We start from the raw sequence: 27,452 nt of genomic DNA on the forward strand, positions 1-27,452 counted from the left end.
ATTATTATTATTATTATTATTATTATTATTATTATTATTATTATTATTATATCACATCCTGGCTTAGTGGTCATATATTCACCTACCTCTTATCCCAGAGTAGGACTTTAGGACCCGAAGTCTAGTTCCCCTCACATTACCCCTTCTGATCTGTAGTCCTGATATGCCCTCGGATGTGTTTTTAGCCATTTTCAGATGCTTTGGGGAAGGAAAGTAACTTCGTTCATTCATTTAAAAGAACTCTAAACATCATGATTGGACATCACAATAGAGTTTGGCTATTTGAACCGAGCTAAAGTGCTTAGATGTAGTTCTGCGTTTTGTGCAGCAGATCTCGATATAAAAGAACTTCAGGAGTGTTTCCTTTAATAACTTTTCATCCCCTTTAGTCTGATAGCAGCAGAGACAGTTACATAAATAACCTGTCTCCCTCGGCTGAGCAATGTACAACAGTAGTTATTTTATGTAAAGCCCTACAGCATCAGACTTCAAAACCACCGTGCACAGATGCCATTTGAGAAATTGCCTGGGACAGTCTGTTTTATGAATATCTACTTGGATGAACTAGCAGAGCGGTACGGGGAAAGCAGAGCTCCTATGATTGATGGCGAGTGGTCTCAGAATTCTAAAAAGTCTAAAAGTGTGGTTTTAATAAAGATCATGGTTTCTCCATTGTCAACACTCTGTCAGTTGACTTCTGCTAACTTCATAATCCACGTTCTAATATTGCAGGTGTTGGAGGTGCCTTAGAAAATGATGATCCCTCGAAAATGGTTATGGTTCTGGCTGCTACCAATTTCCCATGGGACATTGATGAGGCTTTACGGAGAAGATTAGAGAAGAGGATCTATATACCATTACCTACAGGTATTGAGATACTCAGAAACTTCATAAAAACATGTGCCATTGTTATAGTGGGCAACAAAATTCATAAATGTAGATGGAAGGGGAAAGAAAAATCTACACATACAGCATAAAGTATGTCCAAATCCTTCCAGGCTTATTAAACTACGTGGCATTGCCAGGTTTGACTATTTCCCATCAGCTTTCTCTCTGTATTATACTTTACTTTTAAAGGGAATGTGTCAGCAGGTTTTTGCTACCTCATCTGAGAGCAGGATAATGTAGAAACAGAGGCCCTGAGTTCAACAATGTATCACTTAGATTAGTGAATGCAGCCATCCTGACACAGTGAAAGATTTGAGATTTTGTATGTAGCAGTGCTGGCACAGCTGTCCCCGCCCACACCAGGCATTCCATGTACATTTCCAGAGACAGAAGCTGCTAATCACAGAATGGGCCAGAGTCAGACTACAACTTGCGTTCTGCTGAGACCCTCTAATGATAAAGAGAAGAGGCATAAACTAACATTGCAGGTAAACAAAAACAGAATATTAGAGAAGACATGCAGGGCTGAATTTTGCATTTTAACTCTTGCAGCATGCTGTCTTCACATTACATTGCAGAAACCTGCTGGCAGAGTCCCTTTTAAGTTGATTTTTGCTTCTTTTTATTGTGCACACTCACCACTTTAGGGGCATGGCCCATTTTGATCTTTGGGACTTTTCCATCCCTGCCTTTGCTTTTACTTATTTTTCTACTACTGTTTTTCGGTCTACCTAACCATTTACTAAGTTTGTTTCTTTTGTGTGTGTCGACAAACTGTCATTTTTAATGGCACCGTTTTTGGGGCCAATTCACCAAAGTATTTTTGGCAATTCTTGAGCTTCAACAACTTTGAAAAGTTGCAACATTTTTATGCAGTGCAAAGTTGTACAAAACAAAGTGCAACTTTTGACGTTTTCACGCCTGTCCAGGCCAACTCAGCGAAAGTAGATGGGGCCTGACAGCTTCCAGTCTCCAAGTTCATCCAAATCATTATTTACTCCAGAAATGTTACTCCAGTTCCTAATTGGAGTAGCATTTCTAGTGAGTCGTACACCACAGAGAAGAGTGCCAAATTCATTATCATGAGCCTCTTATTGAGTTGAGCACATCCTTCTCTACAGCACGCCTTCATTAAGGCTGTCTTGTATAACGTTGGTCCTGGTGAATCGGTCCTATAATGAGTTGAAAACTTCTTTCTTTTATATTTTTTGGGGCAGGGAATGGGAAAAACACAGCAATTCTTCATTTTGTTTTTTTTCTCCCCACTTTCACTGTCCGTTAAAAATAATTAACTTTCTTCTGCAGGTAATTATAATTATGGCGATACCAAATTTATTAAGAACCGCAACTTCTCTTTTATTCTGTCAAAGTAGGTGACCAGCACAATGGAGGAGGGCCTGACATTGACCCATGTGCTAGGAGAGGTTCTGTCGCCATAGGTGGTCTGACACAGCAGAGAACGGCTGGCTGTTGAAGAGAATGAGTGGGGGTTGGAGGGAGTAGAGGAGGGGTTGAGTTGGTGGCCTTTGTTAAAAAAATTGTCATGGAGCTCTGATTCTTCTAGTGATGCTCTTGCCTGCAGTTTTTCTGTACTACAGTACATTGTGACTGTCCACATAAGCCCGGAGTTTGACAGGGACTGATAGGTGCACTTAGATGATGCTGTTCCACGTGATAGAGGTTGATCTCTTGGAGTTTCAGTTATTGGATCCACTGTGATCTGCTGATTGCAAAGTCAGCTTTATCTTAGACTGCATTGTACATTGCAAAACAAGAATGCCGTGGAAACACCATCACATGTCTCAACGCTGGCAGCAAACTAGCCAGGTCTTTCACTGAGAAGGAACAACCATGGGAAGGGCAGTCTCCAGTCAAGGAAACCGCCTATGCCAAAACATGGTATCCATCCACAGACAGCTGTTTCGGGGTATTTGCCCCTCATCAGTGTGGAATAGGAAACTGGCTAGTGGATACTGCCCTTCCCGTGGTTGTTCCTTCCCGGTGAAAGACCTGGCTAGTTTGCTGCCAGCGTTGAGACATGTGATGGTGTTTCCGTGGCATTCTTGTTTTGCATATTTTCCCAGGGGGCCTTGTTCTAGAATCACTGCGTTGAGAAACACGTGATCGTGTCTCCGCGGTGCTGGATGTTGATCTCCTTAAGGCCAATCATCCTTGCTTATGTAGTCTTCTACTAGGCATTGCTCCCACTAGCCAGTTTCCTACTCCACACTGATGAGGGGCAAATACCCCGAAACAGCTGTCTGTGGATGGATACCATGTTTTGGCATACGCGGTTTCCTTGACTGGAGACTGCCCTTCCTGTGGTTGTTCCTTCCCAGTGAAAGACCTGGCTAGTTTGCTGCCAGCGTTAAGACATGTGATGGTGTCTCCGCGGCATTCTTGTTTTGCATATTTTCCCAGGGGGCCTTGTTCTAGAATCACAGCGTTGAGAAACACGTGATGGTGTCTCCACGGTGCTGGATGTTGATCTGGCTAAGGTCAATCATCCGTGCTTATGTGGATTGTACATTGACACAACCCTCTTAATCCGCTTCACCCACAGCTGAGTTTATTGTGCAGAAAAGTTCATTGATGACCAACACCTTGAAAACATGTAAATATTCCTTTCAGTCTATGATATCCCAGTTGTTCAGAAATTGTTCCATCTAGGAATGTCTGAGTATACAAGACAATTTAGGAAATGGATTCACATTGGTCTTTCAGACTCCTTGTTAATGCTGTAGGTAACCGCTCGCTGTCACTTCAGATGTAAAGTACAAACCAACAGTTTGAACACACCTTCTCATCTCTAGAACAACTATTAAGAGGAGACATTGTGCAGGCCTTCATGGTAAAATAGCTGCTAGGAAACCACTGCTAAGGACAGGCAACAAGCAGAAGAGACTTGTTTGGGCTAAAGAACACAAGGAATGGACATTAGACCAGTGGTAATCTGTGCTTTGGTCTGATGAGTCCAAATTTGAAATCTTTGGATGCAACCACCGTGTCTTTTTGTACAAAAGTTGAACAGATGGATTCTACATGCCTGGTTCCCACCATGAAGCATGGAGGAGGAGGTGTGATGGTGTGGGGGTGCTTTCTTGATGACATTGTTGGGGATTTATTCAAAATTGAAGGCATACTGAACCAGCATGCCTACCACAGGATCTTGCAGCGGCATGCTATTCCATCCGGTTTGCGTTTATTTGGACCATCATTTATTTTTCAACAGGAAAATGACCCCAAACACACCTCCAGGCTGTGTAAGGGCTATTTGACTAAGAAGGAGAGTAATGGGGTGCTACGCCAGATGACCTGGCCTCCATAGTCACCAGACCTGAACCCAATCGAGATGGTTTGGGGATGAGCTGGACCGCAGAGTGAAGGCAAAAGGGCGAACAAGTGCTAAGCATCTCTGGGAACTCCTTCAAGACTGTTGGAAAACCATTTCCGGTGACTACCTCTTGAAGCTCATCAAGAGAAAATGCCAAGAGTGTGCAAAGTAGTAATGAAAGCAAAAGGTGACTACTTTGAAGAACCTAGAATATAAGACATATTTTCAGTTGTTTCACACTTTTTTAAGTATTTCATTCCACGTGTTTTAATTCATAGTTTTGATGCCTTCAATGTGAATCTACAATTTTCAGAGTCCTGAAAATAAAGAAAACTCTTTGAATGAGAAGGTGTGTCCAAACTTTTGGTCTGTACTGTAGCAGAGCTGGGATCGTCGTGGGCCCTCATCAGGATTACGTCGGACCTGAGTGTTTTGGGTGTTAATAAAGGGGTGAAAGAGGGTGGGGTTTTTTGTATTTTACTTTTAATAAGCATTTTTTTGGTGTTTGTGTTTATTTCTTTTCACTTTTAGATCAGTATTGGGTGAGGACTCAGACTCCTCCCATTACTAAGTTGTGGCTTAGTGGCAGCTGTGAGCTGTTATTAACCCCTTATTACCCTGATTGCCAACGCACCAGAGCAATCGGGATGAGCCAGGTAAAGTTCCGGGATTGTCACATCTAAAGGATGCAAAAATTCTGGGTGGCTACAGGCTGCTATATTTAGACTGGGGGCCCCATTAAACATGTGTCTCCTCAGCCTGAGAATACGAGCCCCCAGCTGTCGGCTTTATCATGGCTGGTTATCAAAATTGGGAAGGACCGCACTCCGTTTTTTTTTTTAAATTATTATTTATTTCAATTATAAAGAAAAAGCAAACAAAACACATTTGGTTCCTCTTATTTTGATACACAGTTGGGGGCTGCAGCCTGTAGCCGTATGCTTTATCTGTGCTGGGTATCATAATACAGGTCGACCCTACAATAATTTTTTTTGTTATTTAGTTTTACACACAGTTACAGTGACCAGGAGACCGGGTCTATGATTGCAGACATGCTGCCACTCAGGGTAGGGGTATGTCTGACTGTAACCAATCACAGACGCCAGGACTGCCAGTGGTCGGAGAAAGCAGTGCATATGGATGAGTGATTATGAGTGGCCCGGATGCAGTTACAGCCGTGCGGGAGACTCTGTAAGTATAACACACTTTCTTTATTCTTATTTTCTTTATTTTTACTTTTATTTTTTTTTTCCAATTACTGAGTTGCCGGATCATTACTCGGAGTTCCCTGAGAACTGCGGGCCCAGCACTCACGTACTTTTGAATCAGCACGGATCGGGACTTTTACAGTCTGGGTCCACCCATCACTACTTGTGACCTTTTATTGAAGAGAGTTTCAATTGACCATAAAAAAAATAAGTAATAATAAAATATACACTACAGTTCAAAAGTTTGGGGTCACCCAGATGATTTATTTTTTTCCATGAAAAATCATACTTTTATTTATCAAATGAGTTGCATAATGAATAGAAAATATAGTCCAGACATTGACTAGGTTAAAAATGATGATTTTTTACTTGAAATAATATTTTTTTCCTTCAGACTTTGCTTTTGGCACAGAATGCACTTTTGCAGCAATTACAGCTTTGCAGACATTTGGCATTATAGCTGTTAATTTGCTGAGGTAATCTGGAGATATTTCACCCCATGCTTCGAGAAGCCCCCCCACAAGTTGGATTGGCTTGATGGGCACTTTTTGCGTACCAAATGGTCAAGCTGCTCCCACAACAGCTCAATAGGGTTGAGATCTGGTGACTGAGCTGGCCACTCCATTACAGATAAAATACCAGCTGCTGCTTCTTCCCTAAATAGTTCATGCATAATTTGGAGGTGTGCTTAGGGTCATTGTCCTGTTGTAGGATGAAATTGGCTCCAATCAAGCGCTGTGCGCAGGGTATGGCATGTATTACAAAATGGAGTGATAGCCTTCCTTATTCAAAATCCCTTTTACCTTGTACAAATCTCCCACTTTACCAGCACCAAAGAAACCCCAGACCATCACATTACCTCCACCATGCTTGACAGTTGGCATCAGGCACTCTTCCAGCATCTTTTCAGTTGTTCTGCATTTCACAAATGTTCTTCTGTGTGATCCAAACATTTCAAACTTCAATTTGTCTGTCCATAACACTTTTTTCCAATCTTCCTCTGTCCAATGTCTGTGTTCTTTTGCCGATATTAATCTTTTTATTAGCCAGTCTCCGATATGACTTTTTCTTTGCCACTCTGCCCTAAAGACCAGCATCCCGGAGTCGCCTCTTCACTGTAGATGTTGACACTGACACTGAAGTTTTGCGGGTACTATTTAATGAAACTGCGAGTTGAGGACCTGTGAGGCATCGATTTCTCAAACTAGAGACTAATGTACTTGTCTTGTTGCTCAGTTGTGCAGTGCAGCCTCACACTTCTCTTTCTACTCTGGTTAGAGCCTGTTTGTGCTCTCCTCTGAAGGGAGTAGTACACACCGTTGTAGGAAATTTTCAGTTTCTTGGCAATTTCTCGCATGGAATAGCCTTCATTTCTAAGAACAAGAACAGACTGTAGAGTTTCTCATGAAAGTTCTCTTTTTCTGGCCATTTTGTGAGTTTAATGGAACCAACAAATGTAATGCTCCAGATTCTCAACTATCTCAAAGGAAGGTCAGTTTTATAGCTTCTCTAATCAGCAAAACTGTTTTCAGCTGTACTAACATACTTGCACAAGGGTGTTCAAGGGATTTCTAAACATCCATTAGCCTTCTAACACAGTTAGCAAACACAATGTACCATTAGAACACTGGAGTGGTGGTTGTTGGAAATGGACCTCTATTCACCTATGTAGATATTGCATTAAAAAACAGACGTTTGCAGCTAGAATAGTCATTTACCACATTAACAATGTATAGAGCGTATTTCTGTTTAATTTATTGCTAGCTTCATTGAAAAAAAAGTGATTTTCTTTCAAAAATAAGGAAATATCGAAGTGACCCTAAACTTTTGAAGTGTAGTGTATATAAATATATACTTTTCATATTGTCACAATTGTACTGATCTGAAGAATTATGTTGTCAGGCCATTTGCACAGTAGACACCTGACAAACAAAACACCAAAAAACAATTGCGGAATTGAATTTTTTTCACCATATCACTCTTGGAATTTTTTTGCACGTTTTTCAGGAAATTATATGGTAAAGTGAATGCTTGTATTTAAAACTACAATTTAACCTGCAAAAAACCCTCAAGCTATATAGTTATATTTAATAAAAAATAAATTAGTCATGGCACGTGGAAGAAAGAAGGAAAATTAAAAGTGCAAAAAAGGAAAAATTGCCCAGGCATTAAGAGGTTAAATCGCCTTACTTATCAAGTCTGGATATCATTTTTCAAGCTTCAATCTCTAAAGATACAACAACACCAAATATTATAATATTCCAAACAAATGAACATAGTTGGTAATACAACAAGAACATTTCTAGAGAATGTAGGGCCCGATTCATCATTGCATTTCCGCCGTTTTTTTGGTGTGACCTTTTGTAATTTGTGACCAATTCATCAAACGAGTTGAGCCTTTTTTTTTTTTTTCAGCTTGTCTTTTGTTGTTTAGTGTTTTAATGTTAAAGGGCACCTCTCCATTCCAATATGCACCCAGACCCACGAGCAGTTCTGGGTGCATATTGCTAAGGCTAGTTTCACACATCCGGCTTTTTGCCGGTTTGCCAGATTCAACGCACGCCAGTACAGTGTATACAGTACAGAAGCAGCGTGACAAGCGCCGGTCACATGCTGTCATGTGACCGGAGCATGTGACCCGTAAGTTGCGCGCTGCCATTGTACTGTATACACTGTACTGGCATGCGCCGATTCTGGCAAACCGGCGAAAAGCCGGATGTATGAAACCGGCCTAATCCCTGCCTAACCGTCCCTGTATACACTAGCATAAAGAGATCCGTATAAAAAGTATTTCTAAAGATCTTTTATCATATGCTAAGGAGCGAGGGGACTAGCCCCCTGGACATTAGTTCCCCGGCCAGTCGGCTCCATTAGAATGTTAGCACACCCACAGGGGCGTACTAACATGCTGATGAATGCGCAGCGTGACAGGTTGATCTCACTCACCTCTCCGCTGCCATCGCTACCCGACACTGAATTTCGGCTCAGTGCGCATGACTCCAGAGTTTGGGTCATGCGCACTATGAAGTCGGGTGTACACATCCTGGCTTCAAACTGAAGTAGTGCGCATGACTGAAACTCCGGGGTCATGCGCACTGAGCCGAAATCCAGCGTCAAACGCGATGGCGGTGGAGAGCTGAGTGAGATCATCCTCTGTCTTTGCACATTCATTAGCATGATAGCACGCACACAGGGGCATACTAACATTCTAATGGAGCCGACTGAATGAGGAACTAACGCCCAAGGGACTAGTCCCCTCGCTCATTACCATATGATATAGGATCTTTAGAAATACCTTTTCTAAAGATCTCTTTATCTATGCTAGTGTATACAGGGACAGTTAAGCTGGTGTCACACACAGCGACAACGATAACGACGTCGCTGCTACGTCACCATTTTCTGTGACGTTGCAGCGACGTCCCGTCGCTGTCGCTGTGTGTGACATCCAGCAACGACCTGGCCCCTGCTGTGAGGTCGCCGGTCGTTGCTGAATGTCCAGCTTCATTTTTTGGTCGTCACTCTCCCGCTGTGACACACACATCGCTGTGTGTGACAGCGAGAGAGCGACGAAATTAAGCGAGCAGGAGCCGGCACTGGCAGCTGCGGTAAGCTGTAACCAGCGTAAACATCGGGTAACCAAGGGAAGACCTTTCCCTAGTTACCCGATGTTTACGCTGGTTACCAGCCTCCGCTCTTGCTGCCAGTGCCGGCTCCTGCACTGTGACATGTGGCTGCAGTACGCATCGGGTAATTAACCCGATGTATACTGTAGCAAGGAGAGCAAGGAGCCAGCGCTAAGCAGTGCGCGCGGCTCCCTGCTCTCTGAACTGTGACATGTAGCTGCAGCACACATCGGGTTAATTAACCCGATGTGTACTGTACCTAGGAGAGCAAGGAGCCAGCGCTAAGCGCGGCTCCCTGCTCTCTGAACATGTAGCACAGCGATGTTATGATCGCTGCTTCTGCTGTGTTTGACAGCTAAGCAGCGATCATAACAGCGACTTACAAGGTCGCTGTTACGTCACCGAAAATGGTGATGTAACAGCGACGTCGTTGTCGCTGTCGTTTAGTGTGAACCCAGCTTAAGGCAGGCATTAGCAATATGCATCCAGAACTGCTCGTGGTTCTGGGTGAACATTGGACCTGACAGGTTCCCTTTAATATTCTTGGAGCTCTTCCATGTTTTATGTCCGTACACTGAGTATTTGGTTGCAGAAATTTCTGCACCAAATCTCCATCTCCTAAAAAAAAAAATGCATGTTTTTGCAGTGCCCTTTTTCTGAATTTAAGGTGCGTTTTTTTCTTTGCCTTTTTCATGGTTGGAAAAACGCTGGCAAAAAACCCTGAAAAGACATGCTGCAGATTATTTTCTGCACCAAATCTGCGAAGCAACATGTGCACAACACTTCAGAATTCCCATAGACTTTACTGGCATAAGGATAGCCATTTTGTGACAAAACTGCACCCAAAAGAGCATCAAGTGTGCACATGGCTTTAGATTCATGAAATGCGACCTTTTTAAAAAGTCGACAAAGTTAGGTGCAGCTCTAACCCAGTACCCCCAGGAGTGATTTTATGTACACCAGTTAAAAGATCACATTTTTTTCTTTAGACGTCCTGCATATTTTGCACTACAAGGTCAAAGTTTTTTGGCTTTGTGCATTATTCATCAATCACGTGCGCAGATTCATTTGGTGCAAAAAGCATCAGCGAAAACCAAGAGTAAAATAAAACAAACAAACCCACAGATGATAAATCCAGCTCTTTAGTGTTTTATCCCCCATTTCAGGTCTATATGCTTTTCCTCAGACTAAGACGTTTTCTGCTTCACTAGCAGTAAATTAATTACTCGTGTCACCAGACGCCGTGTGATATTTCTTTAATTCCTCATTGTATTTAAATAGGGAGTTCAGCGGTGCCGAGTACAAGAGACATCTTTATCCAGAACTAGAATGCTACAATAACTCTGACTGTTCTCCACACTTGCAAATTTGGACTAAAATTTTCAGATAAGGTTGTTTATTTGCATCTTTTTATAAACCTTTTACACATTTTAATACAAGAAATAAGGGCAGAATTGGGAAAAGGAAAAACAGGAATAGACATAACGGAAAAACCAACAGTTAAGTGTTGCCTTCATGGCGAATGTTTCAAAAGTATTAGGCTATGTGCCCACGCTGCGGAAAATTTGCGGAATTTGCGGCGATTTTTTCGCGGAAATACCTCAGATTTTTCAAAAATCCGCAGTACAGCGAGTCCCCAGCCATTTCTATGGCATTTGGGGACAGCTGTGCCCATGCTGCGTTTTTTTCCGCAGCGAAAATAATGCGGATTTCCCTGCGGAAAAATCTGCAGCATGTAAATTATTCCTGCAGATTTCTCCGCAGGATCCCATACTTACCTGCCTTGATAGAAGACACCGGAGTCACTTCCTCCGTCCGGTGCCCAGGAGCGCAGTGCAGGCAGGAGCAGGAGGTGGGGAGGCCCTGCACGAGCTCCGGTCATGTAACAGCCGGAGCTAGGTCAGGCCTGCCCACCTTCTCCGGTAATGTGCAGACAGACACGGCCGGAAAGGGAAGTGCTGCGTGATGGAGGTAAGTATGAACTCCCCGATCACTCCAGCACTTGTTCTGAATTGAGGATGCAGTGCCGAAGCCATGGTACTGTATCCTCAATGCAGAATGACCGCAGCATATCCGCAGGACATTCCGCAGCACATCCGCAGCATGAAAACAGACAAACTTGTGCTGCGGTTTTCTGGGAGCCCCTGCGGAATGTCCTGCGGATATCTCCGCAGGACACTTTCCCCGTGGGCACATAGCCTTAAAGAGACTTGTCAGGTGCAATATGCACCCAGGAGCACGAGCAGTTCTGGGTGCATATTGCTAATCCCTGCCTTACCGTCCCTGTATACACTAGCATAGATAAAGTGATCTTTAGAAAAAGTATTTCTAAAGATTTTGCTGTATGCTCATGAGCGAGGGCCGTAGCCCCCTGGGCATTAGTTCCCCAGCCAGTCTCCCCGATTAGCATGTTAGTACGTCCCTGTGGGTGTGCTATCATGCTAATGATGCGCAACGTTAAAGGATGCTCTTACTCACCTATTCACCACCATCGCCTCTCGATGGGGAAATTAGGCTCAGTACGCATGATCCCGGAGTTTGGGTCATGCGCACTATGAAGCCAGGTGTACATCTCCTGGCTTCAAACTGAAGTAGTGCGCATGACCGAGACTCCGGGGTCACGCGCACTGAACCGAAATCCAGCATCAGATGTGATGGCGGTGGAGAGGTGAGTGAGATCATCCTCTGACACTGCACATTCATTAGCATGATAGCACGCACACAGGGAAGTACTAACATGCTAATGGGGGTGACTAGTAAGGGAAGCAACGCCCAGGGGGCTAAAGCCCTAGCTCATTATGATACAGTAAAAGATCTTTAGAAATACTTTTTCTAAAGATCTCTTTATCTATGCTAGTGTATACAGGGACGGTAAGGCAGGGATTAACCAGTACTGCTCGTGGGCTTTGGGTACATATTGGACCTGACAGGTTTCCTTTAACATCAAACGTTTTATCACCAATGTACTTGGAACAACAAAATCAATAATATACATGAGAAATAATAATCATTACATGTCAAGAGGATAAGTTATATGCAGACTAGGCATACATTTTTCCGCCCATACAGACCATCTCAATTTGTATCTCAAAAAGTTATTTTCTTTCAATGCAAAATTATACTCATACGAATTAATGTGATGATATCTATTCAATAATTTCTATTATGGAAGGTGCCTCTACCTGTCTCCATTTTGAAGCAATAAGATGTTTTACTACGAGTAGAATGTAACGGGAGTGTACAACAGAGCAAAGGATGGACGAGGCCGAGGGACGATCCAACAGGTTTATTCACAAGAACACTGGAACAGCACACGATAAGTCCACGTAAAACAGATTCGGGGGCCCTTCCCGACAATCCTCGGACCAGATAACAAAGCAATCGTCCTTACAGTAGTCCAAAGAGTTCCACACAATCCCACGGGCCGCGGATCTCCAGTCTGTAACAGTCCACACACACAGACCCCAGGATCCAGCCTCAGCTATGGATCCTAGTCCTATTCCAGCTGAGCTCCAACTAACTGAACTAACATGTTCTTCTCTCCTAGGATCAGCCCCTTAGTTGGGCACACCTCCCCCTGGCCATTTGATGCATGAATGGACTTTAGACTGCTGGCTCTGCTCTGTTTACCAAGTTGTGGTTGGAGAAGTCCCATGCTGAGAAGAACAATATATATGCAACCCCCACCAAATCAATGACAATAGCTACAGCTGAAGCCTGAGTGCAATATGATACAGGCTGGGAAAAGGTATAGTCACTTACATCCCAAGACATAGTATTACAGCAAATACAGTGAGAAGGTAAAATACATCACATGGCATCTTATACAAAAATATGGGATGGAGAAAACTACATACATCATGACAATTCCTTCCCCTCCCAACTTGTGTACGTACTAGGGACCTCTACAGGTCACTGGTTAAGTACACACAGGCAGAGCGTTACTTACATGTGGCTTCATGCAGCCACGAATTGGCATCGTAGCTCTCCCACATCATTGCCCAGGAGAACAGCTGCAGGCAGACCACCCATCACCCCAACCACACATCGCCTGACCCCAAAACCAAAGTTCAGATCCACAGTGGCTGTGGGAATAGTCCTCCATTGTCCACCAGCCAGTTCAATGACAATCCCAGGTCCTCTATGGATTGCCTCAGGCCGAACCACTCGGGGATCAGCCAGTGTGAGGAAAGCACCAGAGTCACAAAATCCAACAAGTCTCTGTCCATCCATCACAACCTCCTGCAAGTGCTTACCTCGATGAGCAGAAGTCGTCATAACTGCGGGTCGCACCCCGTAAACTCCTGGTGGTGCAACATGGGGGGCTGAGTCACTAGGCCAGTCCTCACTTAGCGGTGCCACATCTTCCTCCATGGCACTGGGCTGTAAATAATTAACAATCCAATTGGGTGCAGGATCAGTCCTCATTTGAACAGCTGGGCAGGAGACTTGCCGATGCCCTGGCTGTCCACATTGATAGCATCTGAGCTGGGTCTCCCTCCATCCAAGGCGTCCTCTTGGGTAAGGGGTAGGGGAACTTGGAGGCCGGCTCCCACCTGAAGGTGCTGTAGGGGTTTGAGGATGATTCCTCCATGGGCTGGCTGGGCATGAGGCCTGCAAATGCCCGGGATGCCTACAAACATAACACCTGCGCTCTGTTACTTCCTCTCCCCGGCGTATTCCAGAAAGTGCAGTAGAAGCAACTGGAGGCACATTAACACGGGTATCAACATGTGGTGGCTTAGAGGAACGGGGAACAATGGGGACAGAATAACTGGGGGCATCCGGTGTTGTGGAGCTGTTAGGCGTCTCTCCATCCTCCAACAGAACCCTCCACTAAGGCTTGATAGTGAGCACCTCATCAGCTAGAGCAGCAGCTTGTTCCACAGTTGACGGCTTTCTCTCACGCACCCATTCTCTGATTTCCGCAGGGCACCTGGCATAGAACTGCTCTTTCAGGATGACCTGGAGGAAGGTCTCCCAAGTTAAGGCTCCCTCTCCCTCCAGCCAGCGATGGCATACTTGTTTCAGTCTGTGGGCAAACATCTTGAAAGACACTTCTCCATCACAGGCTAATGTACGGAACTTAGTCCTATAACTATCTGGGGTCACGGCATAATGTTCCAGAATGGTCTGTTTTATCTCCCCATACTCACAATTCCACTGAGGGTCCATAGCTCTATAGGCGTCGGCAGCTCCACCCTCCAAGAGGCCCACCAGGTGTCTGACTCGCTCTCTTTCTGGGACTTCCATTAATCGGCACTGATGCTCAAAGTCCTGAAAGAAGCCCTCAATGTCACCTGCAGCTTCATTAAATGGCTTAAAGTCCTTGCGGGACACTCTGGAGAATTCCCTCATAGTGGGTGCTGTGGTTACAGTTTGTCTGGAGCCTCTAGTTGCTTCCACAGCAAATCTCCTCTCCAGCAATGCTGCCCTCTCTTGAGCTCTGCGTATAGCCTCCCTCTTATCTTCTATGGTGGCCTCATCTGCAAGCAGTGCCATCTCCTCCTTATACCACACAACCCATTGACTTTTTTGGGTATTTACCTCCAGCTCCCGTCTTTCTTCCGTTTGCTGTGAGGATCCTTCCTCCACGTCATTTTGCGAGCAGACTCCTTCTAGCGCCTCAATCAGCTGCTCCTTGGAGAGTCCTTTGAAACGAACTCCTACTTCACGGGCCTTTGATTGCAGGCTCCCCAAAGTCCAGGTCTTGTACTCTGCAGTGCTGGTTCCTGATGTTGAGCCATTGTCCTCCATTCCTTCTGCTCTGATCCCAGCGCTGCCAACCAGTTTGTGACGGGAGTGTACAACAGAGCAAAGGATGGACGAGGCCGAGGGACGATCCAACAGGTTTATTCACAAGAACACTGGAACAGCACACGATAAGTCCACGTAAAACAGATTCGGGGGCCCTTCCCGACAATCCTCGGACCAGATAACAAAGCAATCGTCCTTACAGTAGTCCAAAGAGTTCCACACAATCCCACGGGCCGCGGATCTCCAGTCTGTAACAGTCCACACACACAGACCCCAGGATCCAGCCTCAGCTATGGATCCTAGTCCTATTCCAGCTGAGCTCCAACTAACTGAACTAACATGTTCTTCTCTCCTAGGATCAGCCCCTTAGTTGGGCACACCTCCCCCTGGCCATTTGATGCATGAATGGACTTTAGACTGCTGGCTCTGCTCTGTTTACCAAGTTGTGGTTGGAGAAGTCCCATGCTGAGAAGAACAATATATATGCAACCCCCACCAAATCAATGACAATAGCTACAGCTGAAGCCTGAGTGCAATATGATACAGGCTGGGAAAAGGTATAGTCACTTACATCCCAAGACATAGTATTACAGCAAATACAGTGAGAAGGTAAAATACATCACATGGCATCTTATACAAAAATATGGGATGGAGAAAACTACATACATCATGACAATTCCTTCCCCTCCCAACTTGTGTACGTACTAGGGACCTCTACAGGTCACTGGTTAAGTACACACAGGCAGAGCGTTACTTACATGTGGCTTCATGCAGCCACGAATTGGCATCGTAGCTCTCCCACATCATTGCCCAGGAGAACAGCTGCAGGCAGACCACCCATCACCCCAACCACACATCGCCTGACCCCAAAACCAAAGTTCAGATCCACAGTGGCTGTGGGAATAGTCCTCCATTGTCCACCAGCCAGTTCAATGACAATCCCAGGTCCTCTATGGATTGCCTCAGGCCGAACCACTCGGGGATCAGCCAGTGTGAGGAAAGCACCAGAGTCACAAAATCCAACAAGTCTCTGTCCATCCATCACAACCTCCTGCAAGTGCTTACCTCGATGAGCAGAAGTCGTCATAACTGCGGGTCGCACCCCGTAAACTCCTGGTGGTGCAACATGGGGGGCTGAGTCACTAGGCCAGTCCTCACTTAGCGGTGCCACATCTTCCTCCATGGCACTGGGCTGTAAATAATTAACAATCCGATTGGGTGCAGGATCAGTCCTCATTTGAACAGCTGGGCAGGAGACTTGCCGATGCCCTGGCTGTCCACATTGATAGCATCTGAGCTGGGTCTCCCTCCATCCAAGGCGTCCTCTTGGGTAAGGGGTAGGGGAACTTGGAGGCCGGCTCCCACCTGAAGGTGCTGTAGGGGTTTGAGGATGATTCCTCCATGGGCTGGCTGGGCATGAGGCCTGCAAATGCCCGGGATGCCTACAAACATAACACCTGCGCTCTGTTACTTCCTCTCCCCGGCGTATTCCAGAAAGTGCAGTAGAAGCAACTGGAGGCACATTAACACGGGTATCAACATGTGGTGGCTTAGAGGAACGGGGAACAATGGGGACAGAATAACTGGGGGCATCAGGTGTTGTGGAGCTGTTAGGCGTCTCTCCATCCTCCAACAGAACCCTCCACTAAGGCTTGATAGTGAGCACCTCATCAGCTAGAGCAGCAGCTTGTTCCACAGTTGACGGCTTTCTCTCACGCACCCATTCTCTGATTTCCGCAGGGCACCTGGCATAGAACTGCTCTTTCAGGATGACCTGGAGGAAGGTCTCCCAAGTTAAGGCTCCCTCTCCCTCCAGCCAGCGATGGCATACTTGTTTCAGTCTGTGGGCAAACATCTTGAAAGACACTTCTCCATCACAGGCTAATGTACGGAACTTAGTCCTATAACTATCTGGGGTCACGGCATAATGTTCCAGAATGGTCTGTTTTATCTCCCCATACTCACAATTCCACTGAGGGTCCATAGCTCTATAGGCGTCGGCAGCTCCACCCTCCAAGAGGCCCACCAGGTGTCTGACTCGCTCTCTTTCTGGGACTTCCATTAATCGGCACTGATGCTCAAAGTCCTGAAAGAAGCCCTCAATGTCACCTGCAGCTTCATTAAATGGCTTAAAGTCCTTGCGGGACACTCTGGAGAATTCCCTCATAGTGGGTGCTGTGGTTACAGTTTGTCTGGAGCCTCTAGTTGCTTCCACAGCAAATCTCCTCTCCAGCAATGCTGCCCTCTCTTGAGCTCTGCGTATAGCCTCCCTCTTATCTTCTATGGTGGCCTCATCTGCAAGCAGTGCCATCTCCTCCTTATACCACACAACCCATTGACTTTTTTGGGTATTTACCTCCAGCTCCCGTCTTTCTTCCGTTTGCTGTGAGGATCCTTCCTCCACGTCATTTTGCGAGCAGACTCCTTCTAGCGCCTCAATCAGCTGCTCCTTGGAGAGTCCTTTGAAACGAACTCCTACTTCACGGGCCTTTGATTGCAGGCTCCCCAAAGTCCAGGTCTTGTACTCTGCAGTGCTGGTTCCTGATGTTGAGCCATTGTCCTCCATTCCTTCTGCTCTGATCCCAGCGCTGCCAACCAGTTTGTGACGGGAGTGTACAACAGAGCAAAGGATGGACGAGGCCGAGGGACGATCCAACAGGTTTATTCACAAGAACACTGGAACAGCACACGATAAGTCCACGTAAAACAGATTCGGGGGCCCTTCCCGACAATCCTCGGACCAGATAACAAAGCAATCGTCCTTACAGTAGTCCAAAGAGTTCCACACAATCCCACGGGCTGCGGATCTCCAGTCTGTAACAGTCCACACACACAGACCCCAGGATCCAGCCTCAGCTATGGATCCTAGTCCTATTCCAGCTGAGCTCCAACTAACTGAACTAACATGTTCTTCTCTCCTGGGATCAGCCCCTTAGTTGGGCACAGCTCCCCCTGGCCATTTGATGCATGAATGGACTTTAGACTGCTGGCTCTGCTCTGTTTACCAAGTTGTGGTTGGAGAAGTCCCATGCTGAGAAGAACAATATATATGCAACCCCCACCAAATCAATGACAATAGCTACAGCTGAAGCCTGAGTGCAATATGATACAGGCTGGGAAAAGGTATAGTCACTTACATCCCAAGACATAGTATTACAGCAAATACAGTGAGAAGGTAAAATACATCACATGGCATCTTATACAAAAATATGGGATGGAGAAAACTACATACATTATGACATAGAATATGGCAAATTATGTGTCTTCATGGGTCTTTAAACTCTTCTACACCGATTAACAATAGTGCAATTTGGGGGGAGAGAATGAAACTCTGCGACGTAACTTTATTTATTAGATCACGCACATCAATCTTTATTTTTTTCAATCAATCTTTATTTTTATATAGCGCTAACATATTCCGCAGCGCTTCACATACATCAGGAACGCTGTCCTCATTGGGGCTCACAATCTAAATTCCCTATCTGTATGTCTTTGGAGTGTAGGAGGAAACCGGAGAACCCGGAGGAAACCCACGCAAACACGGGGAGAACATACAAACTCCTTGCAGATGTTGTCCTTGGTGGGATTCGAACCCAGGACCCCAGCGCTGCAAGACTGCAGTGCTAACCACTGAGCCACCGTGCCGCCCCATCTTCCCACATCTTTGTTAAAGCTGGACAACTCAAAAAAATATGTAAAATAGACCCATTTTCTCCACTCTCTCGTCGTTAGTGACGCACATCCGTCATTGTTTGACATATCGTAGCGTGTGACAGCTACGAGCGACTGTGAACGAGCAAAAATACTCAACTTATCATTGCTCGTTGACATGTCGCTCATTTTCAAAAAATCGAACGTCCGTCTGTGCGCCGGTTGCTCATCGTTCCCGAGGCAGCACACATCGCTCCGTGTGACACCCCGGGAACAATGAACTGCAGCTTACCTGCATCACGGCAGCAATGCGGAAGGAAGGAGGTGGGCGGGATGTTTACATCCCGCTCATCTCCGCCCCTCCGCTTCTATTGGCCGGCAGCTTGTGACGTCGCTGTGACACCAAGCGTCCCTCCCCCTTCAGGAAGTGGATGTTCGCCACCCACAGCGAGGTCGTTCGGGAGGTAAGTACGTGTTACGGGGGTTTACGACTTTGTGCGACATGGGCAACAAATTGCCCGTACCATACAAACGATGGGGACGGGTGTGATCGAATATCGAACGCACGATAACTCGTAGCATGTAAAGCAGCCTTTAGATACGGAAAATTTTTGTAACTTTTGAGGAGTAAAATATCAAAAGTAAAGGCCGATTTACACGCTACGATTTATCTGACGATATGTCGTCGGGGTCACGGTTTTCGTGATGCACTTGCATCATCATTAGCAACGTCGTTGTGTGTGACACCTACGTGCGACTCCGAACGATCGCAAATAAGGTGAAAATCATTGATTGTTGACACGTCGTTCAGTTTCAAAATATTGTTCATCGTTTGGAACGCTGCAGACATATTGCTACGTTTGACACGACGAGCAACATCCACATGACTGCCTTGGTCAAACAATATATCGCTGTACGATGTAGCGTCGTTTGTGAGATGTGTACGCGTGACCGCTACAAAACGACCTATGTGCGATCTCGGCAAATTGTAACAACGATCTGGGCGTGTCACATCGCTAACGAGATCGTTGTGTGTAAAGCAGACTTTAGTTTCTTGCAAGGTGGCGCAGGAAGTGTTAGATAATGTTAAATTAAGTTTTGCAAAGTTTGAAAAGTCTGACCAAGATCTTTCTCCGAATTCAGAATATTTGATCTTTTACTAAATTGGAGGTCTTCGTTAATAATGGCATAAATGTTGCTAGTTTTCCAATATAATTTATTTTGTGTGTTAAATAAAATATCCAACAAATCTACTGGTAGTGAAAAAGTGAACTTTTTGTTTTTATTTAAGTACTGGTTAAGAATTTTCAGATTATTTTGTGATGTGTCCACCTCTGAGCATTTACTGCGTGATGGATTCTATAGAGCGTTCGTTCATGTTTAACTTTACAGCTCAGCGTGGTGGATGTTCGCTGCAGATTAATGTGATGGAGGGGTCTCTTCCATATCGGAGGAGGGCCGCTCTGCAGGGAAACCACTCCACAGTAATAGATTTCTATTCTGAATGGATATTTGTAAAATTTGTATTTGAAGCTACAGGCCAGACAACAGCGGGGACTATTAACTTAGTCTGTCTCTTGGACAAATTGACACTTTTTTTTCGGCTCTATAGAAGCCTCAATTAGATGGGGGGTTGGTGCGTTGGAGTCAACTTTTCTTTTTTTCTTTTTTTTTTTCTTTTTTTGTTTTATGCTGAGCAAAAGTTAAATCCATCATCCTTACCCCTACAAACATCTAAGAATAAAATACAGAACCAATATTAAAGCATATAAATCCAATTATTAAAGCGATGAATAAAAACAGCTAATGTATAGTGATGGGTGGACTTGCAGATAACCGGGATCGGCAGACCTTATCGGATTAAGAATTGATTCTTTTTATGTGGCCAGACTATGGTCCCTGTAAAAGTCTATGGGCTCCAGAATCCAGCGATTTAAAAATGGTGGTAGAAGGAATAGGATCAAGCACACTGTACTTACAGAGGCTGTGGCGTGGCTATAACTGCTTCCTGGCCAGTCATTCACTTCCGGGGCCACTCATTATCTTAATTGTATATGCACCGCTTTTCCTGCCCATCTGCGTCTGCAATTGGTTGCAGTCAGATGCGCCCCCACCCTGAGTGATAATCACTGAGTTTAATAAAGTACCCTGAGGTCAAGTTACCTGAGGACACAGGTGGAGGGCCGTGGGAACCTCCAGCTGTGCCTGCAACTTACCTGAGTGACATCACCGCTGATCGCGCAGCTCACTCTCTCTCTGCCTGAAGCTCACAGCGGGCAGCCATGTTCTGTGCCCCTCGATGTGAATGAGCGGCTGTGGGAGCAGTTACAGCGCGCATCGGGGCCTCAGTAAGTATGAACTGCCTGCTTCATTCTTATATTCTTTATTTGTCCTTTATTTTTTTTTATTTTGCGAGTTGCTGGATCTGGATCAATACCCGGAATTCCCTGAGAATTCCGGGCCCGGGTCCAGCATTCGGTACATTTGAAACCGCGCGGACTTTTACAGTCCGGGTCCGGCCATCACTACTACTGGATAATATGGAACAAAACGCATTACCCAGCCGCCAGTCCACCTTAATGAAAATGCGCTGTAGGCTGTATATATGTGACTTGTCAAGGCTTCCAAATGTCAAAATAACAACTACACCTCAGGGCAAAGAAGGGACTTCCAGCCAGTGGTGGCCACACAGGGGCTCAAGAGGTAAGGGGGCCCATTTCTATTTACAAAGGCTGTGGAACTGTGCTTTTTGATGAGCTATTGGGCTGCAAACGGCCTACATATTCTTCTTGCACAGGGACCTTTTTCTGTCTGTGTTCACCAGTGCTTCTAGACACTTTTGTACATTCAATTGGTTTTTGGCCATATGTAAATTAAAGGGGTAATACTGTTTTTCTTTGTTTTTATAATATGTCCCCCCGAAACATTACATTGTAGGACCACCTTTTGCTGCAATTACTACTGCATGTCTTTTGGGGTATGTCTCTTCCAGCTTTGCACATCTAGAGGCTAACATTTTTACCCATTTTTCCATAGAGATCGCTCTAGCTCAGTGAGATTGGATGGAGGCATCTGTGACCAGCAATTTTCAAGTCTTGCCACAGATTCTCAATGGGATTTAGGTCTGGACTATAACTGGGCCATTCACACACATGAATATGCTTTGCTCTAAACCATTCCATTGTAGTCTAGCAGTATGTTTAGGGTCATTCTCCTGCTGGAAGATGAACCTACACCCCAGTCTCAAGTCTTTTGCAGCCTCCAACAGTTTATGCCCTAGGATTGCTCTGTATTTAGCTCCATCCATCTTCCCATCAAGTGTAACCAGCTTCCCTATCCCTGCTGAAGAAAAGACTTCCCACAGCAAGATTCCACCACCACGTGTGACTGTAGGGATGTTTTTTTTTTCAGGGTGATGTGCAGTGTTAGTTTCCCGCCACACAGCATTTTGCATTTAGCCCAAAAAGGTCTACTATGGTCTAATCTGACCAGAACAACTTTTTCCACATGCTAGCTGTGTCCCTATGTGTCTTTTTGCAAACTGCAAGTGGGACTTTTTATGGCTTGCTTTCAAAAATGTCTTTCTCCTTTCCACTCTTCCATAAAATCCAGACTTATTGCGTATACAATTAATAGATGTCCTATAGACAGATTCATCCATCTAAGCTGTGGATTTCTCCAGCTCCTCTAGAGTGACCATGAGCAGTGGGGAAGGCACCGGCTGTGAGAAGCAGGAATGACAGTAATGTCACCAGAGTTCACAGTCCCAACTGTGACTGGAGGTAAACTCACTGCTGGACTCTACTGCTACTTTGTCACACAGTCCGGCAGTCCGACATGCTCAATCAGGTTCTGCCGGGTCACTTGAAGTGCTGGACTACGTGACCCGGCGTTAGAGCAGTCCGGCATCGAGATCACCTGCAGTCACAGCTGGCAGTTCTCATGGCACCCTCTGTGACCACAGGTGAACTGACTGCTAGACTGCAATGCTGCCGTGTCACACAGTTCGGCAGTCTGACGTGTTCAAGAAATTACGCCAGGTCACCCGAGTTGCTGGACTGCTGGAGAGTGAAGATCTTCCGGGAAAATGCTCAAGTTCCCCATTAACTTCTATTATACTCGGTAGACGAGTCGAGCCTGTCCGAGCGTCCAATTGCTCTCTACGAGTACTGCGCACCCAAGCATGGTAGTGCTCGCTCATCACTAGTGTAGAAAGGTCCATCAAGTTCAACCAAAGTTGTTTTTTTTTTTTGTTGTTTCTTTTTTCCAACTTATATCACTTTTTTGATTGGTTTCCCTTTGGCCAAACTTTCTCCTGGCCAATCATCCTGAATGCAGCAGCCAGGATTTTTTGACTGCCCAGCCACTACACCGATGACTTCACTTTGTGCCAGTCATTGTGCTGGTTACCCATCTGCTACAGAATACAGTTGAAACTCATCTCTCTCAGTCACAAAGCGCTTTACAGTTTTGCAGCACAATTTCCTCCCTCATCTCTATCACCCTACCTGTGCTCTCCATTCTGCAATTGATCTAAAACTAGCATCCTTCATAATCCAAACCTCTCGCTAATGTCTCCAAGACTTCTTTCATGCTGCACCAGTTTTCCGGAATGCACTTCCCTGATGATCCGATTAATATCTAGCCCCCACAATTTTAAGCGTGGTTAATTGTACTTAGACAGATACTGGCTGATGACAGCTCATGCAGCTTTATATGAAAACCCCTATTTATTATAATGATGACTGCACCGGGAATGACACGCACTTTCTACCAATTGTGTCCCCCCACATCTCCTTATAGCCTATAAGCTCCTGTAACTGTTGAACTATGTGTTACTTTGTAATGTCTTTATTGTCTAGACATGTGCCCGCTGAATTGTACAGTGCTGCAGAATATGTTGGCGCTATATAAATAAAATTATGACTAAATTATTTTTATTGACCGGTTACCTTAGAACAGCTGTAGATATATTTATTTATTTTTTTATTACCTATGAGTAACCGTGTCATTTAAGTTCATGCATGTATTGCTATCCCTACAGAGTTAAAGGAAAAAGTGAATCTCAAACCACAAGGATAATTGTTTAAGTATTTTTCCAGGCGGAATACTTCAACTATAATCTTTTATGGTTTGAGATTTGCTTTTTACTTTCCCTGTAGAGCTTGTGTTCTTGTTTTGCAAAGCAATACACAAATGAACTCGGTTGATACCATTACTCATAGAAGCAGCACATTCGGAAATACTGTCCTTCACCCTTTTAATTCTGTTCAGTATTTTCATGAACGAACAGGCAGGGGCGGCCTTGGCCTGAATGGTGCCCTGTGCAAAACTGCTCTTTGGTGCCCCCACTGTACTGATTATTTTTTTTTTTTACCCAGTTTCCCAGGACACAGACGAGGACAGGAGGCCATTTTTTCAGATCCTAAGAAAACTGATCTCTTCAAATATGTTGTACACCTCAAATCCACATTATCTGCACCTCAAATCCACATTATCTGCACCTCAAATCCACATTAATTCCACCACGTCTGACCTCATTCTTATAGGGGTCTTCTGATCCCGTACATTTATGCTGTATCCCTGGATAATACATCATGGATGGTACATGTGGATCTCACCAATGGGGCCCACATGTATCTGGAGAATGAGGCACTGCCACTCTTCATGGAGAGATGGTATAAATCCCTGTACACTTGGATGGGAATTCTGCCATCTCTGGGCTGAGAGCGGCGCACGTCGTGGCCCCATTGGTGGGATCAGCATCTACTATACAAATCCTGAGGATAAATGTACCAGATGATAGCAGACAAGGCACGATGCTGTGTGTAGTCAGGACCAAAAAGTCCAAAATACAGATGTTAAAGGGGATAGTACGAAATTAGAAAACAAAATCTCTGCTTTCTGTATAATAAAGTGTCCAAGGTTTTAGGCTATGTGCGTGCACTGCAAATCTGTACCTTTTGGCTGAAAGTGCACCAAAAAATGCATCAAAAATGGCATGCATCTTTGGTGCTTTTTTGGTGGAATAACATGGAAACTATACCAATATAATACATATTACACACTATACATGACATTTGCAGGTCAAATATAGGGTGTATAGTTTAATATATATATATATATATAATATATTATTACACCCTACACCACAGCCAGAGTCCTCTGAGCTGCAGTGCACCTTTGCATCCCGTGGCAGGCTTCCCGATATCATCACGCCTATCAGGAGCCCGCAGAGCAGGGGGCCAGTGACTCACTGCGCCTCAATGGTGTTGAGTCATGCAACCGAAGAAATATTGATGGCCTCCATCACTCACAGGCCGATCGTTATGCCCCTGCAAATATTACACCCTATACATGACACACATATAGATATATACTATATAAAGGGATGGATCGATGGATGGAGCGATGGATGGATGGAGCGAGCATCAGACTGGGGTGTCTGGAGCCCACAGGGAGAATTGACTCTATGGGCCCACACTACAACTATATCGTTGTTAGCCGTTATCCCCATTGTAATTGAGCGTCGACAGTAAAATACAGGGGTCTTCTGCACATCTACTGTGTGCACACAATTACATTTATGGTAGTTTGCATTAAAAGGATTTTTTTTACCAGGTGTTTGCCACCTAATCTGAGAGCAGCATAACATAAGAGCAGAGATCCTGATTCTAGTGATGTCCCTTACTGGGCTGCTTTATGTAGTTTTGATAAAATTACTGTTTAATCAGCAGGATATTATCATTGCAGGACTACTTGGCATGATGCAGATAGTCAAGCATATTCCTGAGCTCTGTGTAACTGCTAGATCTGCAGCAGAGAAAACATTGGTTTAACCAAAATGACAACAAACCGCTCAGTAAGTGACACATCGCTGGAATCAGGGTCTCTGTCTCTACATTATGGTGCTCTCACATGGGGGAGCAAAAACCTGGTGGCAGATTCCCTTTAAAGGGGTTCTTAGATGAAAATACGGTAAGTTATCACCAATCCATGGGATCCACAGGATCAGTGATAAATTATTAATTGGCGGAATCCGAAGATTGGAAACTGCACCAATCTGAAGAATAGGGAACTTTTATCCCTGACAGGACACTTTCTAAGCACATTTTAAAAAGCAGCGACAGGTTGTATGTGCAGATCCATTCATCCTCTTTGGGGTGGCCAGAAAAAGCCAAGTGCAGCAATCGCAGCACTGAGGGAATAAATGGAGAACCCCTATAAGTGAATCTCTGCCGCTATATAATAGAAACAGGACAGTGAGGGGTTAAACTTCCAAGTATTTACCATATTTTTCAGACTATAAGACACACCTCAAATTTAGAGGTGTAAAAAAAAAATATTTTTAATGTAAAAAAAGGAATCCGTCTTATAGGCCGAATGCAGCTTACCTGGGGGCACGGTAACAGGAAGCATGAGTTGGGCGATGCTGGGAGGAGGGGGGTGTCGCAGTGGTGTGAGGCAGGCGCTATTGATCTCTCGGTGATGGGAACGATGGACTTCAGTTAAATGGCGCCGGAGGCGATGCATGCACAGACTGAGATCTTGGCCAGTGCACCACGAGCAGGGCAATGCTGCGGGCCCTAGGCTAGGAGAAGGTTCTCCTAGCCTAGGGCCCGCAGCATTGCCCTGCTCGTGCCGCCGTCAGCTTCCTGTGACCCCCTACTCCACTGCCCTGGCACCTCCCCCTCAGGTAAGCAAAATTTGGATTATAAAATTCATCCCTATTTTACTCCCAATTGTGTGGGGGGGGGGGGGATGCATTTTATAATCCAAAAAATAAGGTAATCTCAAATGGAAATAAATAATCTCCTAATTAATATCAGAGAGAACAAATGACCTCCATACACAACACAATCCAAAAATACCACATACAGGGGACAAATATCGCCACACCATGACCAGGCCACATATTACCACCACATAGTGACTAAATACAACCACATACAAAACAGAAATACCACCAAACTAAGACCGGAACATATATCACCACCATATAGTGATCTAATAATCCCACATGCAAAAAAGAAATACTTGTGGATTTTTCCAGCGCACGCACTGTGCACTGCGAGGATTCTTCGGTGTCAGGGCTGGGAATAATAACAGAAAAGTGTGTAACATGCAGACTCTCAGCCAGGACCCGACTAGTGGATGTGACATCGCTCAATGCAAGTGTAGTCTCCTATAGATAGTCATCACATAGCGCCCTATAAACAGCAGGAGCTCCCACACAACCGCCTACATACAGTATGAGCCCAGCCTCAAAATACCAGCCCCCAGTTGTCAGGCTTTATCATGGCTGGGTTTCAAAATTGGGGGGACCGCACGTCATTTTTTTAAAATTATTTATTTAAATAATAAAAAAAAAAAAATTGCATGCGGTTCCTCTTATTTTGGGACACAGCCAAGACAGGAGCATGGCTGGGGGCTGCAACTTGTAGCTGTATATTTTATCTGTGCTGGAAATATAATAGAAGCTCACCCAATTCAAATGGAGATCTCCAAAACCAGACGGTGCACGGGCAAAGAGGAGTCGGCGAACATCCACACAGCAGGAGAAAACAAGATGTCCAGCATTCACGTCCAGGTTATATTAAAAATAAAAATTCTTTATTTTCATCGATATTAAAATAAATTAGTCCATCTCCATCCGGGAATTAAAAGAAAAAATCAATTGAACAATAAAGTAGAGGAACGAGTTTCAAACTACATGTCCTTATTCACTCCTATCTGTGCTGGGTATCATAATATTGGCGGACCCTACTTCAATTTTTTTACTAATGTATTTTTAGACTATATGCACACGTGTGCGCTCTGCACCGCACCTAAAAGGTGCGCTTCAGAGCACAGCTGAAAATCTCCATTCTGAAGCGCATGGTGCCGGCAGAGAACGTGCGCTCTGCATGCTGCCTCTCCCTATAGACAGCATGCAAACCGCACGGAAGAAGTGACATGTCACTTCTTAGAACGCAGCGATTCGGGCAGCAG

The 27,452-nt window shown here is 44.9% G+C and overlaps 1 protein-coding gene across 1 annotated transcript in view; it reads left to right on the top strand.

Moving 5' to 3' along the window:
• The window catches only part of KATNAL1 (katanin catalytic subunit A1 like 1), a 217,113-nt gene that overhangs the window by 164,843 nt on the left and 24,818 nt on the right, over positions 1-27,452 (top strand). Inside the window, exon 9 of the mRNA XM_075334619.1 lies at positions 733-867. Coding sequence (XP_075190734.1) covers positions 733-867 — 135 coding nt within the window. The remainder of the gene's footprint in view (positions 1-732; positions 868-27,452) is intronic.

The sequence above is a fragment of the Anomaloglossus baeobatrachus genome, chromosome 2 (assembly GCF_048569485.1).
Source record: "Anomaloglossus baeobatrachus isolate aAnoBae1 chromosome 2, aAnoBae1.hap1, whole genome shotgun sequence".
NCBI lineage: Eukaryota > Metazoa > Chordata > Amphibia > Anura > Aromobatidae > Anomaloglossus > Anomaloglossus baeobatrachus.